Source organism: Panthera tigris, chromosome C1, assembly GCF_018350195.1.
Source record: "Panthera tigris isolate Pti1 chromosome C1, P.tigris_Pti1_mat1.1, whole genome shotgun sequence".
NCBI classification, from domain to species: domain Eukaryota; kingdom Metazoa; phylum Chordata; class Mammalia; order Carnivora; family Felidae; genus Panthera; species Panthera tigris.
This window is the reverse complement of record NC_056667.1, coordinates 159,740,792-159,760,876: the sequence shown is the minus strand read 5'-3', so window position 1 is coordinate 159,760,876 and position 20,085 is coordinate 159,740,792. Positions and strand designations below refer to the sequence as shown.

The window sequence follows — 20,085 nt, the reverse complement described above, 5'->3', positions numbered from 1 at the left end:
CAAACTGAAATTCAAGAGTTGAGAAGTATATTATAACTGAAATGAAAAATTCACAAGAGCTCAATAGCAGATTTGAACATGTGGAAAAAAGAATCAGTGACAGTGAAGATAACTCAATTGAAATTATCCAGTCTGAGACAGAAAGAAAAAAAAAATAAAGAAAAATGAAAAAAAAAAAAAAAAGAAGAAAAAAAAAATGTGTCAGAGACCAGAGACCTGTGTGACCCTATCAAGTGTACCAAGATGTACCGGAAATCCCAGAAGAGGAGATGGAAGAGGGGGCAGAAAGAACATCTTAAGAAATGAAGGCAAAATACTTCCCAATTTTGATTAAAATGATGATTTTCATCAAGGTGCCTGGGTGGCTCAGTCGGTTGAGCGTCCAACTCTTGATTTTGGCTCAGGTCATGGTCTCATGGTTTGTGGGATCGAGCCCCACACCAGGCTCTGCACTGTCAACATGGAGCTTGCTTGGGATTCTCTCTCTCCTTCTCTCTCTGTCCCTACCCACTCACGCTTTTGCTCTCTCACTCTCTGAAAGTAAATAAACTTAAAAAAAAAAAAAGATGATGTTCATCAAATGCCAAGTATAATGAACTCAAATAGATCCATACCTGGACAAATCATAATAAAACTGTCAAAAACCAAGAAGAATCTTAAAAGCAGCAAGTGATTCATCACATACAAAAGATCCTAAAAAGATTAACAACTGATTTCTCATCAGAAACTGGGGAGACCAGAGGCAGTAGGATTAACATATTTAAAGTGCTGAAAAAAAAGTATTAACCAAAAAATCCTATATTTAGCTAAACTGTTCTTCAAAAATGAAAGAGAAATTAAGACATTCTCAAGTAAGCAAAAACTGAGAGAGTTCATCACTGGTAGACCTGCTCTATAAAGATATACTAAAGAGATTCCTTTAGCCTGAAATGAAAGAACATTAGACAATAACTAAAATCCATATGAAGAAATAAAGAGCACCAGGAAAAAGAATTACATAGGTAAATATAAAAGATAGTATGTGTGTATTTTTTGCGTGTAACTGTTTTCTCCTACCTTATTTAAAAGATAATTTCAGAAAGGAATAATTATAAATCTGTGTAGATGAACACACAGTGTATAAAAATGTATGTTTTATGACAATAATAGTACAGAGGATGGGGAGGGGGAAGGAATGGACCTATACAGGAACAAAGTATGTCTATACTATTGAAATTTAGTTGGTATTAATCTGAATTGACTCTGAATTGTTATAAATAAATCACTATATTAATTGTAATCCTGGGACAACACCAAGAAAATAACTCAAAGAAATATAAAAAGAAACAAGGAGGAAATTAAAATGGTACACCAGAAAGTATCATTTGAACAAAAAAAGGCATCAGTAATACAGAAATAAAAAATCAAAGAGACATAAAATATATACAAAACAAATGACAAAATGGCAAACATAAATTCTATATTAACAATAATTATGTTAAATGTAACTGACTTGAACACTCCAATTAAAAGATGGACACTGGCTGGCTGGATTAAAAAAAAAGCATAATCTAACCATATGTTGTCTAGAAGAGACACACTTTAGATTCAAAGACACAAATAGGCTAAAAGGAAAATCTTGGAAAAAGATACGCTACGGAAACAGAAACCAAAACAAAGCTGGAGTGGTTATACTAATATCAGATAAAAATACACTTTAAGACAAAAATTATTATCAGAGACCAAGATGGACATTTTACAATGATAAAAGATGAATACATCAAGAAGATATAAAATCATAAACATATATACACTTAACCTCAGAGCTCCAAAATGCATAAAGCAAAAACTGACAGAATTGAAAGGAGAAATAGACAAGTCAACCATAGTAGTTGGAGACTTTAATACCCCACTTTCAATAACAGATATGACAACTAGATAGCGGATCAACAAGAAAATAGAAGATTTGAGTAACATTGTAAACCAATTAGGCCCAACAACTATCTATAGAACACTCTATCCAACAATAGCAGAATACACATTTTCTCAAAAGTACACATGAACACTTCCCAGGATAGACAATATGTTAGCCATAAAACAAGTCTCAATAAATGTTAAAGGACTGAAATCATACAAACTGTATTTCTAACCACAATGGAATGAAATTAGATGTCAATAACAGAACAAAATGTGGGAATTAACAAATATATATAAATTAAACAACATACTCCTAAAGAAACAATGGGTCAAAGAAGAAATCACAAGAGAAATTAGAAAATACTTTGAGATGAATAAAAATGAAAACACACCATAAAAAACTTATGGGATACGGGGCGCCTGGGTGGCTAGTTGGTTAAGCCATCTGACTTCAGGTCAGGTCATGATCTCACAGTTTGTAAGTTTGAGCCCCATGTCAGGCTCTGTGCTGACAGCTCAGAGCCTGGAGCCTGCTTCAGATCCTGTGTCTCACTTTCTCTCTGCACCCCTCCCCTGCTTGTGCTCTCTCTCTCTGCCTTTCAAAAATGAATAAATGTTAAAAAAATAAAATAAAACAAAAAACTTATGGGATAGAAAGAAAGCAGTACTTAGAGGAAAATGTATAGCTATAAAAGGTCTCAAATCAATAACCTAAAATCCACCTTAAGAAATTAAAAAAAAGCAAAAAAAAAAAAAAAAAAAACTAAAAAAAAGCAAAATAACTCAAAAGCAAGGAAAAGAAAGAAAGAACAAACATGAGAGTAGAAATTAATGAAATAAAGAATAGAAAAACAATGGCAAAAACTCAACAAAAGTTTTGTTTTTTTGGAAAGATTAACAAAATTGACAAGCTTTTAGCAAGACTGACCAAGAAAAAAGGGAGAACTCAAATTGATGAAGTCAAGAATGAAAGTGGGGACATTACTACCAATCCTACAAAAATAAAAAGGATTACGAGGAAATACTATGAATAATTCTATGCCAACAAATTAAACAACCTAGGTGAAATGGACAAATTCTTAGAAAGGCCTAAAGTATCGAAACTACCTCGGGAAGAAATACAGAATCTGAATAGACTGATAATAAATGAAGAGATTGAACGAGTTATCAAAGTCTTCTCACAACACAAACCCAGATGTCCATCAACTTGATGAATGGATAAACAAAATACTAACAGTATTATTCAACCACAAAAAGGAATGAAGAACTAATACATGCTATAACATTACAGTAAGTGGCAGAAGTCAGTCACTAAAGATCACATATTGTATAATTCCATTTTTATGAAATGTCCAAAATGGGGAAATCCATGTACAGAAAGTAGATTAGTGGCTGCCAAAGACTGGGGAGTAGGAGAAGTTGGGGAGTGACTGCTAATGGGTATTGAGGTTTTTCTTGGGAGTGATGAAAATGTTCTGAAATTAGTGGTATGGTAGCACAACTTTGTATTCTAAAAACCACTGAATTATACACTTTTTAAAAAAGTAACAGTAGATGCCTTCAAAATTCATCAAGATGATTATTTTCAATCCAGAATTTCATGTATGAACTTAAAACTGGGAAAATAGCAACTAAGGCTGTGTTGGGGAGGGGAGGTGCTCTACAAGAACTAATTTCTAAGCTATCATAACAGAAAGCTAGTATTTGCTGTTGAAAATTTTTAAATTTCAGAAATAGCGATATCAGAATACTACTAAAAATACATCAATAAATCCCAGAAAAAATAACTAAAAGATTATCTCTGAGTAGTGGCCTACAAATGGCCAGGAACTAATATATTTGATTTTTATACTCTTTGCCTTTATTACTTTAAAACAAAATTTAAAAGGATTATTTAAAAAAGAGCATATTCATACTCTAAGAAACTAAACTATCTAAAGAAGGCTCTCTGGGGTCAGAGAGCCTGACTTCATGTCCCGTTACATTTATTAGTTGGGTAATTAATTATGAGCTCATCACTGTGTCTTAGTTTCCTCACCTGTAAAATTGACAATAAAATTACCTGTGCTCCTTTGTTAAAGAGCCATTATGAGAATCAAATGAAATGATATAAAAGTAGATTGAAAAACATTACTTAAAAATGAAAAGTTATACGCTATCTATGTAACACTGCAAACACTCAAATATTTTATCAAAGTAGGGGCGCCTGGGTGGCTCAGTCTTAAGCGTCCGACTTCAGCTCAGGTCATGATCTCGCGGTCTGTGGGTTCGAGCCCCGCGTCGGGCTCTGTGCTGACAGCTCAGAGCCTGGAGCCTATTTCAGATTCTGTGTCTCCCTCTTTCTCTGACCCTCCCCTGTTCATGCTCTCTCTCTCTCTCTCTGTCTTAAAAATAAATAAATGTTAAATTCTAAAAATATATATATATATATATTTTATCAAAGTAGATATTCATGATGACTGCTAAACTGTGTTTTCAGGATTTATTTTTACTTGCATCATCTGGATTACAGACCAGAATAGAAAGAGACTCAAGGGATAATTCCATAATCTGCCAGATAAATGAAGCAACGTGCTTATTAGCTATTAGAGATAAGATCTCTTTCTAAGAATAAATTACGTCTTCAAGAAATTATGTGCATGCCTGTACAACAACGAAACAAACAAAACAATGCCGGGGAGCATTTACCTTCACAGTCAAATCCTCGTTACCCAGTGTGACGTGGACTTGAACAGGAGGGTAAACACCTTTGTCAGCATGGTGCTCCATCGTCGCTCGCATCGCGTTCTGAAATACATTAGGGTTCCGTTCAAAACACAACTTTAAAAAAGAAGAAACTAATTCTGATTTTCAAACACATAGGCACCATTTGAAATTAAAAAATTTTTAATTTGCTGGAAATATGCCAAAGTATAATTCTTATAATTATATTTAAAGAATTACTTAAAAAAAATTATTGTCCATTTTGGACGACTGGTGAAATACTTTGACTTAAAGATTTCAAACAAATCCAGGTTGCATATTTTCCAAAACCAGGCATCTCAACACTTAAATAGTTTACATTAAAGCTGAAAATTCTATCCAAATATTTTTATAGTTTAGTAGATAATAACTTATTTTTTGAAAAGAGTTTTGTCTCTATTTTTAGGAATCATTTTAATTGCCATAAATTAAGGAAAAAATTTTTCATGTAGTATTCACAGCAATGGTTTTATGATGTAGAAACTAATCCAATTCATCACTAGTTTGATTTACATTGTAAATATCCCTAGTTTTGATCAGTTCCTAAAGGATACACAGTACACAATGCCAATATATTATGAGCGCTAAAAGATAACATGACATGTAGCAATGGAGGAGAAATTGATAAAACTAGATACAGTTAAAAAGGCAAAAGATGGGACTGAATTTAAAAAATTTTTTAAACTAAATTTTTTAAAAACACTCCTAAAAATTCAGAGTGTGTGGCCCTGACATACACATTAGGATTAAGTATCCCTGGGGATGCTATAATCTCTACCAAAGGCTACTTAAGATTATTGACATTATTATTGACATTATATAAAATCTGTTTTATAATATGGTTATTTATTTTATTAAGCATCATGGGGAATAAGACCTTTATGTAACTGAAATTTTAAGGAAAAAAATTAATCTTAATCCTTTAAGTGCCAATTGCTTATTTATTTTCCCACTTTGAGAAAGATTTTTGTAAGGTATTAGATACGTTATTGATGTCCTAGAACAAAAGAGCATTCTTGCACTCCTGCTGTTCTATGATATTGTTAGATTTTCTGTGTTTCAGTGTATTTTTCTTTTTCATCGTCAGGCTGAAAGCCACCTCTTCTAGCCGTTTGCTGCTGGCTGAAGACATGTTAACTAAAGTCAGAGAGACTATCAGCTTGATTTAGGGCAGTCATTTTTAGCCACAGGGACCTGTACCACTTCTCCTCACTCACTTTTCTATCCATTAGCCAGTTGTCATTGGTGCGTTATTTGGGAAAAGAGTACTCTCAACATTACTAGACTCATTTTATTTAGCTTTTGAAATTTGTTGTAAGGAGCAAATATGATAGCAGAAGCCCTATAAGTCAATATAAATGACTTTTTCAAAGAAAAAAAAATATAATAGTGGGACTCTGGTTTTTTAAGGGTGGAAAATTGAAAATTACTCTTCTAAATATTCCATTTTTAAAAAATATTAATATAGCTTATTGAGCACCTATAATGAGTTGTCATTGTACTGGACATTTAGTATGCTATTCCCAATCATCATAACCTGGATAGTATTATCCTCATTTCACAGAAGAGGAAACTAAGGCTCAAAAAGGTTGACTGATTTTCCCATGGTCACGTATGTATCAAGACCTGGAATTCAAGCCCAGGTCTTTCTGACTTCCCAGTATGAGCTGACTGCTACACTGAGATGTCCATCAGTGTTGACAAAAGGCTGATCTCCAGCAACGTGACACGACACTGAGCATGAAATGACATCTTTTAATGAAACTGAGGAAAACCTGGTAGAGTACTTAATTTTCAGAGCAGATCCCTAACCTCAGAAAAGGACTGATAAAGGTTATGCAATACTATTTTACAAACCTTGAAAAGTTCAAACACCATGTGATAGAGATGGGATGGTACATAAACCACTTGTATTGGCTGTCCTGGTGATTTTGCTACAGAGCAGAAGAGAAAAATATAAAAGTACAGAGAGATGTGCTTCAAGCATTTTAAAGTATATATTGTGTAGTGATGAAAAGAAAACATTTACTATGGAGGACACTATTATTCGGGAGAGAACTGTCACCCCAGTTCTTCAGTATATTAGTGTTTGACCCCACATTCACATATGACAGTGACAACATGAGTTTGCAGTCATTCTTGCGACCCTGAATGACAATCTAGCCAACCCAGCTTCCTATTTCCTCTATGATGGTGAGTCTTTTTAAAGGACACTCAGCCTTTAGGCCAGAATTTTACTTTCCAAAGCAAGAATTTTTTCAATGTAATTTATTGTCAAATTGGCTAACATACAGTGTGTAAGGTGTGCTCTTGGTTTTGGGGATAGATTCCCGGGGTTCATCACTTACATACAACACCCAGTGCTCATCCTAACAAGTGCCCTCCTCAATTCCCATCACCCATTTTCCCTTCTCCCCCAGCCCCCCATTGGAAGGCAAACCATAAGAGACTCTTAAATACAGAGTACCAAAACAAGTATTAAAGTCTATAAGTTCCATGGTCCAACTCACATAAACATAAAAAAAAAACAAAAAACTTTTTTTTTTTAAAGTCATTTTTTTGAATGTTTCTCCCATGTGGAATGTTTTCTGTTTTATTTCAGGCATTTCTATGTATATAGATTTGAATTAAAAAAAAAATTAAGTTAGCATCAATTTATCAAGGGATACAAATTCTACATTCAAACATTTTATTAAATTTAGAAGGCCAGTTGGGGATGTGGTGAGGGGGGCAGGTTGTATGTAAAACAGAACTTAAAGTAGAGCAAAGCAATAAGCCTCACCCTACCTTAGAATTCCAACTGACCCAATAAATTGGACTCTCCTCTGAATAAACCACCCCACGGAAACATGGATGGGACACCTAGAACATGCTCACAGCAGTTCAGGTATAAATATCATCTCTGCATTGTGATTCTCATTTACTTAATGGTATTGTTATGAAACAAAAGTTAATATGGCTTTAGAAAAACACCAAGCAGTTCTATTTTAAATTGAGTAACTTCTTTATTGCTCTCCCACTATATGTTCCAGAATACAGTTTAGGAAAACCCTACTTAATTTTATTCTTCTTAAAGGGTCATCTTCACTTAGTAACTGTTTTTCCCTCTACAAAACTACACTACCCCTCAGAAACACAGAGAAACTTATCAATCTCCTTCCAAGATATCTGAAATGGTTTTGTCCAAAAGGCACACTACTGGTCAGGGTGAAAAGACCATCAGAGATTAACAGATTCTCAAACAGATCAGCATCTTTCTTTCCTCTTTACACCCCCAGTCTTTTTACTTCCTCAATAATAAAAATGATTCACCACTCAGTAAGTGGAATTCTTAAATTCTTCAATTCTACATTATCGAAGTGCATATAAAAGTCAAATATAATTTTCTTGGCATCATTTTTTTCTAACCAAACTAACCAAAAAGAAAACCCACAAAAATAAGGAAAGAATCAACATTATCAATTGAACATAAACAAAACGAGGAAGAAGCCAAAATGCTTTTCAGACAGAATTCAACTAATTACACACATACACGCACACATGCACACGCGCGCGCGCGCACACACACACACACATATTTTTAACATGATTGTTCTCCCTCAGCTTTCATATTCAGTGAAAGAGTTTATGAAAAGTCCTTTTATATTAAAACAAATCTAAATTCTTCTTATCATTCTTTCTCAGATAATCACAACACTAATCATTCAGAAAAAGATATCATCAGGCTTACCATTTAGTTCTTCAAGTTCTAGTTCAGGAGAATTAATATAATACAAATCACATAGACGCCTAGCATTTTCATAGCCATCTAGTGTAAATCAAAACAAAAAAAAAGCATTAAAATAAATGTATTTCTATATCATGCATTAAGATGGCAATACTATTGATAAACGAAATTTTAAAACCATTTATGGAAGAAAATATAATTTACCAGTCTTAGTTTGGAGAAGGTATGACATGATAAAACCTAACAGCCATAAAGGAAAAATGACAGATATGATTCTAAGAAAATAAAAACATTCATAAAGAAAAAGACACCGTGAACAAAGTAAAAACAGCAGGGTGAAGAAAATATTTACAATACACATAACATATAGAGTTGGTAAAAGTTTAGGAATTCATTGTTTGATACCTTTTTGGAGGTATCAAAATTTTAAATGCATTTTAGCTTTAAAAAAATTTTTTTTAAGTTTATTTATTTTGAGGGAGGGGAGGAGGGGCAGAGAGAGGGAGAGAGAATCCCAAGCAGGTTCTGCACCATTAGTCCAAAGCCCGAAATGGGGCTCAATCTCATGAACCGTGAGATCACAACCTGAGCCAAAATCAAGAGCCAGACGTTTAACTGACTGAGCCACCCAGGTGCCCCTAAATGCATTTTAAATGTCTTAAATTCTAAGAATCTTGCCTTCTAAAATACTAGTAAAGTCAGCACATGTCTAAAGATGTTCACTTCAGTATTACTGGTTAAAAAAAAATTAAAACCTAAATATGCATCAATAGAAGGATGGATTAATACATTCTGAAATACCCATTAAGCCACCCAAAAACCTAAGGTATTTCCATATGTACTGAACGTGGTGTGATGGCTCTAAGCTTATAGAAAAATATACATACAGCATCCATTTTCCCAAAGCAAACAATGTAAGAACAACAATTACATGTATACATATGTACATATATGAGTATATGTGGTATAAACAGAAAAAAGTGTGGAAAGATGCAAACCAAACTATTACAGATTATGGCTCCTAGTACAGGGAATTAGAAAGCAGGGGGAGGTGGAGCTTGAATCTTTTTGAAGTGAAACAGGTGCCCTCACAGTATCACCATACTTTGCCTAACAAAGCATTGGATCAACATAATATTCATCCTATACATAATATACAATTAACATCATTAAATTATTCTCAAATCCTTGCATTTGTTCCTAATGTTTTATCTCAAGATATAAGTAATTGTTTTATTGGCATGAATTAACACTCAATAATTTTGATTTTTGCATCCTTCATGAAAGGAGAAATGTAAGCATTTACCTTTAATAACTTCAACTACATTGCAGTTTGGATTTATGCTTCCAATGTGTTTTCGATGAGACGGGCTTCCTTTGCTTTTTCCACCAAACAATAAAGCTATCAAACAAACAAACAAAATAAGCTAAACTCTCTAATGCCCTTTTCCTGATTTGAATACTGTGTCTCTGAATGGTGCCAAACAGTAGAACAGACACTTTTTTTAAACATAGTATTTTACATTCAATAAGAATACCTCCTTTGCATGACAGCCTATTAATACACACAAAAAAGCCAAATTAAATGTTTATTAAAGGGAAGTTTTCTAAATAAACTTAAAATATACCAACACATTCATTTTATTTTGCTTCTTCTCCTGACTTCTAGATACTTACAGTGCTGATTGAGTAACATTCTAATTGAAATGCGACTCATGTAGAAGCGATCCAAAAAGTACTGAACATTCTGGCTGGTGACGGGATCCACCCCGAAGCTCTCCTTGTATTCAATCACTCCCTGGGCCATCGTAGGAATAACATCATTGTGTCGGTTCCTGATCCGAATCACAGTATCTGTAAAGCTAAACAAACCTGTCCGTCAAAACAGCCAAATATTTTGACAAGTGAATTTAATACTAAAATCTACGTTTAACCAACCTTTTCTAGGCAAGAAATCCCCACTTCAGTAAAAAAGCATCAGTGCATGTTTTCTTCTGCTTATTTAACTTTATTTCAGATCATCAATATATAGAATATAGAATATAAAGACCTCCAAAATAAAACTTTTGAAACTTAATTATTTTCTTGGAACTCCTAAAAGTAAGGCTGCCACAAAACACAATCCTAAAAATGTTAAGGGTTTGCTTTAACCATCATCAACTAAGATCGTTTGAGCATTCCCTACGAGGACAGTATTCCACGGACGTTCAGCATAAGAGAAGACAGAGAGTGCTTGCTTCTAATGAACACAGCTCTGTGAGGAATGAAGATGAATAAGCCAATAAAGCCCGTCTGTTTTGGAACTATTCCCTATGGTTCCAAGAGAGAAAGCACTACTGAGAACAGAAAAGTAAAAGGAATTTTAATGTCGCTGATCCTAGAAGTTTAAAAATGGGAGAGAAAAAGTCAACTGTTGTGTTAAAAGAAAAATTTTCAAGTCATCCAGCCTTCCCACTTCTGTCATTTAGAAGACATTTATTGCATGGTTAATTTAAAGATCTAGATAAAAGAGAAAAGAAGTCTTAATTACGAAATAAAATCCATCTTGTAACATACCCATCAGAATTTACACTTCTGAATGAGTGCTTTCCCATTCAAAGTCATCATCTTGAGTACTATCAACTTATTCCAGTGATGCTCTCATCGCTCAAAATATTTTTGGAATTCCTAGTTTGTAATCTGCTTCAAAACCAAACTGTTAATCCAAACAACAAAACTCCTCAAAAACAACAAACACTCAGCATTCCTAATCACCCCTTTATTTCACCTCTCTCTTTTAAAACCCAAAACAGGATTATTCTGCTTGATTGCTCACCTTATTTTTTAGATTCAGCTCTGACTAGCTATTTTCAGAAGGTTCTATAGTGTACGTTTATTTTTAAGTGCAAGTGCTTAGGTTCAAATCCTGATCCCATCACACTAGTTGGCTATGTGATTTTAATGCTACCTTAAGTTACTTAACTTCTTTGTGCACAGATAGCATTAACTCAAGAGCACTGTTTTAAAGATTAAATATACAGTGTGCTTCAAAGCTAGGCAGAGAGTGAATCCTTGATGTTATTTTCAGACCCAATTATGTTTAAAAGGTGAAATGTTGCCATCATGTTTAAAGACAGTTAAAAAAAAAATGTGCAATAGACTCTGGGGACAACAAAAGAGGTGGGCTTTAAGTTCTGAGCAACATTCATCAGAATAAGCAGATAACTGCCTGAGGGGACTACCTGGGTTTATCAATTCTGGTACACTGGTTATTACATTTGTCATATTATTTTCATCATCTTACAGAGGTCAGAAAGTGAGACCACAGAGGTGTGTTGTAGGCCTTCGGTGTTAAAACAACTTTTTAAAATTAGTTGCAATCTTCAAAATTGGGGGAGATTTTACATTAAAAATCTAAACTTACTGCTTTTAACACACAAAAAAAATCAGACAATCTGAATAATGTCTCTGCATTGGTAATGACTGGCTGCAGCTGAATGTTCACCTGAGCTCTCCAGATAGAGTCCTCTCACCAGTCCCCTATCATCCAAATGGCACCAAGGCCATTTCTGGATTTTCCCTAATCATCAGACTTGAACTGTCTTTTCTTATATTCACTGTTTTACAATATTTGTCTTACTTGTATGAGCTGCTATAGACACATGTACTACTGTATGTTCTCAAGTGGTGAGAAACTAAAAGTTAATTTCCCTAAAGTGACCCAATAGCAAGTTTAAGTTCAATACATTTATATTTTTTACATGATGTTTAAGAGCGTCCAACTTCAGCTCAGGTCATGATCTCACTGTCCGTGAGTTTGAGCCCCGGGTTGGGCTCTGTGCTGACAGCTCAGAGCCGGGAGCCTGCTTTGGATTCTGTGTCTCCCTCTCTCTCTCTCTGCCCCTCCCCAGCTCATGCTCTCTCTCACTCTCAAAAATGAATAAATGTTAAAAAAAAAATTTTTTTAAAAATTGTGTTCCGAATAGGGTCAAAATCATGTACTTACTCATAAATAGTTTTAGCATCTTCAGCACTTTTGTCTTTAAATTCAAGAAGCTCCTGAAGACTCTGAATATACCTAAAATGCAAATCAGTAGGGTAAATTTGTTTTTTCACATTTTGAAATTTCAATATTATGAAAATACTCAAAAGGTATTTTTACCCATCTCTTAATTTTTAATTTAGAATAGTGCTATGAATTATGGTTGAAGTAGGATTTTTATACCCATCCACCTTTGAGCAAAGTGCCTGGCATAAAGAAGGTGCACAAATAGAAGGTGCACATTTTCTCCTAAGAACATAGGTTACATTTTAGAGTTTTCAGATTTCCTACTTCTTTTATTCTTAAGTTCTATACTCTAAAATAGCTTTTCGGGGTGCCTGGGTGGCTTGGTCAGTTAAGCGTCCGACTTTGGCTCAGGTCATGATCTCACGGTCCGTGGGTTCGAGCCCCGTGTCGGGCTCTGTGCTGACAGCTCAGAGCCTGGAGCCTGTTTCAGATTCTGTGTCTCCCTCTCTCTCTGCCCCTCCCCCATTCATGCTCTGTCTCTCTCTGTCTCAAAAATAAATAAACATTAAAAAAAATAAAATAAAATAAAAAAATAAATAAATAAAAAAAATAAAATAAAATAGCTTTTCAATTTCTTAAATTTACCACTATACAGTAGAAATGCTGATTGGCATAAGAATCGAGTCTGTTACCAGTAACTATGTGATCTGAGGGAAATGACTTAATTTGTCTTAGTCTCAGTGAAATGTGGAGGAACACCTACCTCAGTCTATGAGTCTAGCTTAAAACCTGTGTTTTAAAACCCTACAGACCTTTTAGGGCTTTGGTGCTTTACAAAATTTTTAATTAGTTGCAATCTTTCAAAATTGGGAGATTCTACATTAAAAATCTAGACTTGTGGCTTTTCTTTAAACAAACAAAAACCAGATGATGTGGATGGTACTTCCGCAGTGGCAATGACCAGCTGGAGCTGAAGGTGGCTGTCTGTCCTTCAGAAGCAAGCACTCTCCAGGTTAATAGTTTGTGTACCATCAACAAGTATTTGTTAAAAGCCTATAACTTACCACATAGTTCTTTTAAACAGAGCTGAACAAAAACAGAAGTCATACAAATGTAGGTTTTTAATTTATCTAACAATTCACGGTAGCAAATCACCCGTTAAGGAAGGAACAAAATGAGGAAAGCCAAATGACTTTGTCAAGGTCATGCGGCCAAGCATAATGGCAGTACAGGGCCGGAGCTGAAAACACCTCACTACTATTCAATGACTTTCAATTATATAGGCTCTGCTTTGGCTGGTCTGTGGGCACTGTTATCTACAGCTGTCTTTAGTAGGCATCCAGGAGCAATGAAAGTGTTTGTAAAATCTGTAAATCCATATGTTGATTTGGAAAGCTGTTCTTGACAAGCAGTGTGTGCCTCTCTTCAGTCCAAAGCATTCCAAAGTCAAGTGATTCTGACGTTTGCTTTACCCCTTACTTTTTCTCTTCCCTGGCAAGAAAAACTACGCTCTTAATTCAAGAGACGGTTGAGCACTGACAACATGTTAGGCACAGAACAGATTTCAAGATGCAGCATATTCTATTTTCAGTGAAGAATTTTAAAAAACAGAAATAAGCTTCCATAGAAAATTATATGTTCTCCTTTAGATTCCATCAGAGTTCCTAAAACAAATGCCTCTTCTTTAAACCACACTCATAATTGTTCCATACTTGAACCAGATAGCATCTCATTATCACATATTATAGCAGTCATACTTCTTTTGCTTGGTTTTTAAAGTTGAAGTTAGATCAGCTTCTCCTACAAACTATAATGGCTACAAAAAAGTGCTAAGATCTCCATGAATCAGAACTGGGAAAAATCTTGCAGCTAATTTTTATTTTCCATTTAAGACTGAACTCTGGCAAACTCTTTTGTTTGAAATGTATAGTGCTTAAAAGAATTACACTTTTAAATTAATAACATTAACAAGAAAGGCCGTATTTATTTATTTTTTAATTTAAATCCAAGTTAGTTAACATACAGTGTAATAATGGTGTCAGGAGTAGAATTCAGTGATTCATCACTTACATATAACACCCAGTGCTCATCCCAACAAGTGCCCTCCTTAACGTCCCTCATCCATTTAGCCCATCCCCCCCCACCCAACAGCAACCCCCAGTTTGTTCCCCATATTTAAGACTCTCTTATGGTTTGCCTCCCTCTCTGTTTTTATCTTATTTTTCAAGAAAGGCTGTATTTAAATGGCCACGTATATGTTCATACCCTTAATACCTCTACTGTCATATTTTGGAAGACAGCATAGTTTCTTATATGCTCTCTATGGAGAGCATATAAGAAAGCATATGGAATCTTATATGATTCCACTAATTACTTTAAAATGGGAGAATAAAGATTTTAACTTTTGTGTTTGACAAAGATATACTACAGTAAAATAAATTCAGTTTATTCAAAAATATATACACACTTTAATACATTTTATCATTCTGACTAGAGCATGGTACAGTAGAAAGAAACAAATCTGGGCTTGAATCCTACCTCCACTATGAATGGTACTACCTTTGGCAAAAGGCCAGTAGGTGCTTCAATTTCCTCATCTGTAAATGATGATAATAATGCCTAATGGGCAGAGTTGTCAAAGGGATTAAAGGTAATGCCTATAAATCCCTAGCCATCAACAAATGGTAGACATATATTTTTTGTAGATATTTTTATTATAACATAACATCCCTACAGATTTAATATTAGAAATCTTAAATTTAGTGTGTGTATTTCTGTGCAGTTCTGATTGGTTGTTTGTTTGTTTTCTCAAAGTCAAGGAGTGGTAGAGTCCAGGATTCAGGGGACAAGCCCAGACACACCCAAAAAGAGGTGGAGGAATGCTGTTACTACCGTAAGAATCCACTGAAGAGTAAAAGAGTATTTGCTTTCACCTCGAGTAAAGTCCGTAAGTCCATTGAAATTGCAAACACAAGATGGGAATCTTACCAGCTTTGGACTAACTGAACTGATGGAGTCCTGAGAAGATTATCTGGGAGTAGACTTATTTCCTTCATTATATTTGCCAATCTAACAGGCAGCTCTTGCCGCAGAAACATAAATGAGGTCTTTTCACAAGCATTCATAGATCCTAAAACGAAACAAGGTGGGAACAGCAGTAAGTAGAGCCCATAAGGCAGTAGAAGCCAAGAGGCAGGGAGAAACGCAGAGGGAGTTACTTGGCAACGTCAGAGTGGTAGTAGCATCACCTTCATGACAGGGAATGAGGACGAAAGGGATGAGATAACCCAGTCAGCAGGGTTGTGAGGCATCCTAAATGACCTAAGTCGTGACATTCCAATCGCTTTGTAGAGCAGTGAAGATACTCTCCCCTCTCCATCACTTGCATCCTTCCTGTGATTATCTTAGCACCAAGGTAACCTGAGCAAGTCTGAACAAGGTGCAGAGTCTAATTTACAGCAGGACCTGCCAAAGCCTATTAACTGGATGCTATTATTTAGAAAATCTGTTTCCTAACTCCAGGTTTGTTAAGAAATGAATACCTGTCCAATATAAACAGAGAAATTTGGTCATGTGCGTGGGAACCACGATAAGCAAAGAGCTGATGTATAGGAGGGATTTCAGGCAACAGAAAGCAAAGAATACCAATACCTGTTCAGCAACCATCTTCAAGCTCCCCCTCCCCTCACCCCCACCCCCAGGTCTTATCCAATAGTCTGATTCCTGGTAAGCATCCTGCTCTTCCTCCACTCCTGTACCAAGCTACTAAGCAGAACAGTTGTAGAATGTCCTTTGACAAGCAGTTCTATTGAAAGTTAAACTAAAAAATCATGTTATTTCAGCAATGCATTTTGAACTCACGAATGTCATCTTGCTGTTTTAGAAAGGCAGCCTTAGCCAAAACTAGATTGTTCCTAGCAGTAATTACCGAATTAAAGGAAAACACTTTCTTGTGAAAGTTTAATGGCATACTGTGAACAAGGCCAAATTCACCCCTTAATCACACTACAGTCATTTTAAAGTAACAACAAAGAAAACCGAGGGCTTTGCACCAAAAAGAGTTCGCCTCTGTACACCACAATTTTAAGATAAAGCTGCCAGCTAAGCTGATATCTTTTGAGCCCACCAGAGATCCATTACTGACTTAACAGTACTCACAATGCAGAAGATAACTTTTTCTACTGAAATGTTATGACTTTATTCGAGTTTATTAGTTTTCCCTTCCCCCCCCCCCCACGCCTCCATATGAGAAGTCAAAGTTATAAGTCTAACTTTGCAATTTCTCTGCAATCTGTTGCATCCTTTCTAGAGAAAACCAGGAAGGGCCCACCGGAAGACGAGGAAAGTGGACAGTCGCCTCTACAGGGTGAAATGTGGCAATCCCCACGTCTAGTGCTCACGCACTTTACGTGTGCTCAACACTTACTTGCTGATGATGAAATGAATGTGCTGTTGGTGGAAACACTATTAAGCAAGTGGCAAGGAAAACATTCTATGAAACAATTGGGCCAGTTATAACCTGCTTCCCCTATCATCGCGCCAATTTTATGCAATCATCGTCTACAAAACTGAGCATTTATCATCACTGTGCAGAATCCGAACACGACTCCCGGGAGTGTGCAGCACACTTGCCTCCAGCCGGAGCTCTACTCTTCGGAAGGCGCCTGGCAGAGAGCGCGGCTCCGCACGTGCGCTGAAAGGCGGGAGGTCATTCCGCCCGCGGCCCTCCAGGTTTGTTTTTCAACAATACACAATAAAAAGGCACACGCCCCCGGTTATTTATCCCGCCCGCCAGCGCGTGCACCTGAGCTTGGGGATCTGTCCGCAAGGGAGGAAGGAAACACCTACAGCGTTGGGGGGGGGGGGCGGGGAGACGTTAAGAAGGAGGGGTGCGCCAGAGGTGAGAGGGGGCCAGCGAGGGCCGGGCCCGTCCCGGGTCAGGGGCCGCATTTCCCCGAGCAGGGCCGCGCACAAAGGCCCTAGGCCCGGGCCGCACTCACCGAAGTCCAGGAACTGCTTCATAGAGAGCGGGGACGGCGAGAAGCGCGCGTAGAAGTCCACCTGGCCCGGAACGCCGCTTTCGGGCGCCGGCCCGGAGGCCGAGTCCGAGGTGAGGCTGCGGCTGGCGCCGGGGCTGGCCGCGCGCAGCCCGGAGCCCGGGCCGGCCGAGGCGGCTCCGCGAAGCAGCCGCGCCAGCCTCATGCCGAGCCCCGCCGGAGGAGCCGGAGCTGGGGTAGCCAGGTCGCCGCTCAGCGCCTCGGCCGGGCGGTACGTGAGGGACGTGGCGACCCTCGGGGGCGGGGAGCGGCTGTCACCGCCGCGGCCACCGCCCCCCTCGCCGGAGCCCGGCCCCCTGCGCCGCGGGGCGGGACCCAGAGAGGGAGGCGGGGAGAGAGGCGGGAGCGGGAGTGGGGTCCGCCCCTGTGCTAAAGTCCAGCCTCCGTGCGCCGGGGCGGTGCCGGCGAGCAGTGGGGCGGGGAGAGCGTGCGCAGGTCTGCCGGCGGGAAGCCGTGGGTGCGGGAGGAGCCTAGGCTTCTTCAGTCCCCGGCCCGCCCTGCAGCTAGGAAGCCCGTAGGTGGCCGTGGCGCCCGAGCCCCTAAGGCGCCCTCGCTTACTGGTATGCCCCCTTCCCACGCTCTCTCCGAGCACACCCCACCTTCCTGCTATCTGTGCCTCCCCGGCCTCAGCCAAAAGGCTGAAGGACTGTGCCGCGCTTCGCTTCCCACACCTGTGTGCTGGCTGTCCGAGCGCTTTCCAGAAACTCTCCTCTGTGATGCAAACCCCACATTTTACAGGTGAAGGAGCCAAGACCCGGAGAGCTTCAGGATCTGACCCTTGCCAAGCAGTGGTACAAAAATACGAATGAACAAGGGGGAATGTGGCCCTAAATGTTGTCAGCGACTGCAGACCCAGAAGATGATTGGCAACCCAACTTCAAGTCTTAGGTGACAAGTCTTAGATCAGCAAAGTACTTAAAGGGTCCCTCTCCTTGACTGACTGACTTTAACTGTCTTCTCAGCCTCACAGTTGGGCTGCTCCATCCTTTCCTCTTCTGCTCCGTCTTCCTCGACTTAGACGATGGGGCACCTCTGGATATGGTAAGTTGAAAACGCATTTAATACGGTTAACTTATCCAGCGTCGTAACCTAGCCTAGTGGACCTTGAATGTGCTCAGAACACTTCCATTAGCCTACAGTTGGGCAAAATCCTCTTAACACAAAGCCTATTTTATAAGAACATGCACCTTACTGAATACTGTACTGAAAGTGAAAAACAGGATGGTTGTAAGTACATCGGTTGTTTACCCTGGTGATTATGTGGCAGACTGGGAGTTGGAGCTGCTGATACACAGCATCACGAAAGAAGATTGTACCACGTTGCGTCTTGCTTGGGAAAACATCAACATTCAAGGTATGATTTCCACTGAATGGATATCGCTTTTGCTGCATTGTAAAGTAGAAAAATCATAAGTTGAACTGTTGAAAGTCAGGAACTGCCTGTAGTGAATATAAGACTAGACAATTTCTTACATTGGTTAATGCCCTAGAGCTACAAAAGTTGCAATCTGTGCTGAAAATCACCACTGCTGTCCCTCCTCTCCACTGCGACTTCCCCCTCTATCCATCCCCAGTACTTAGGTATGTCTTAGATGAAACAAAATTACTTTTTCCTGGGTAGTTTATCAGTAAAATATGAATGCATGTATAGCTCCAGCAATCACTGGGATAGAAGCTCCAAAATCTTAAAGGTTATGCATAGTATTATTCAGCTCCTTCAACCACTGTTTGCAACTCTGCTGCTTTCTACCTGAGCAGGTGGAGGGATTCAGCTGAACACTGACTTGTGTGGAAGTACAAAGGCCCAGCAAGAATCTTGAGATTTATTTTAGCAACTTTGTTCTCCCAGAAACTAACTCAGCTGTTTATTAAAATATTTTTTTTTCTCCAAAGTATCTTCACCACCAAACTTCTGCTCAATATCCAGAGAGTGATTCTATGAAAACACATTAAAAATGGTATCAACATTTTACTTTTTGGTCAAAGGCTTACTGTCCAGAAGCTGGAGAGAACATTAGAGTTTTTCAGGGATCTATTAACCCGACGATTGGTAAAAATATCTTAGGGGAAGCAGTTTTAGGGAAGGAAAAAAATGTCCTTCCCTGCCAGCTTTTTCCAGCTGGTTTAGGAATTAAATTGACATGAGACAGATTAACAGGAGAAAAACCCAATTCATTAGGCGCATATGGAGACCCAATAATGAAATCAAGATCCAAAGAAATGACCAAGACTCGCAGTTTTTATACATTTTAGACAAAAAGACAATAAATTTGTGAGGAATTAACAGGATAAAGAAAATAAATGTTTGAGAGTTTTAATTAGGAATTCTAAGAATTTGGGCTGAGGTTTTAGATTAGTAAAAAGTAACAAGGTTTGCCTGGGTGGCTCAGTTGGTTAAACTTCTGATTCTTGATATTGGCTCAGGTCGTAATTTCACAGTTCGTGGGTCTGAGCCCCACATTAGGCTCTGCCCTGGCAGTGGGGAACCTGCTTGGGATTTTCTCTCTCCCTCTCTATCTGCCCCTCCACCCTGTCTAAATAAACTTAAAATAAAAGTGACAAGGTTTGTTTCTACAACTTTCTCAGCTTTAAAATCTCTATCTCTGGTGATAAGGTTGTCTTTTTACTTCTTAGTACAGGGAAGGTAACTTTCATAAGGAAGGTTTATTTTCTGC

The 20,085-nt window shown here is 37.9% G+C and overlaps 1 protein-coding gene and 1 long non-coding RNA gene across 3 annotated transcripts in view; one reads left to right on the top strand and one right to left on the bottom strand.

Moving 5' to 3' along the window:
• PDK1 (pyruvate dehydrogenase kinase 1) overlaps window positions 1-17,616 on the bottom strand; it is a 33,237-nt gene extending 15,621 nt beyond the window's left edge. The window contains exons 1-8 of the mRNA XM_042994710.1: window positions 17,354-17,616; window positions 15,342-15,483; window positions 12,351-12,422; window positions 10,043-10,227; window positions 9,672-9,767; window positions 8,369-8,446; window positions 6,496-6,572; window positions 4,585-4,683 (exon numbers count right to left, since the gene is read on the bottom strand). Of these exons, the coding sequence (XP_042850644.1) occupies window positions 4,585-4,683; window positions 6,496-6,572; window positions 8,369-8,446; window positions 9,672-9,767; window positions 10,043-10,227; window positions 12,351-12,422; window positions 15,342-15,483; window positions 17,354-17,555 (951 nt within the window). The 5' untranslated portion in view covers window positions 17,556-17,616. The remainder of the gene's footprint in view (window positions 1-4,584; window positions 4,684-6,495; window positions 6,573-8,368; window positions 8,447-9,671; window positions 9,768-10,042; window positions 10,228-12,350; window positions 12,423-15,341; window positions 15,484-17,353) is intronic.
• Window positions 17,617-17,818: 202 nt separating this feature from the next.
• Window positions 17,819-20,085, top strand: part of LOC102961157 — a 55,375-nt gene continuing 53,108 nt past the window's right edge. Inside the window, exons 1-3 of one of the 2 annotated variants that reach the window (XR_006220769.1) lie at window positions 17,819-17,970; window positions 18,149-18,451; window positions 18,678-18,764. This is a non-coding gene — a long non-coding RNA (uncharacterized LOC102961157). The remainder of the gene's footprint in view (window positions 17,971-18,148; window positions 18,452-18,677; window positions 18,765-20,085) is intronic. The other variant, XR_006220770.1, reaches the window with a different exon arrangement.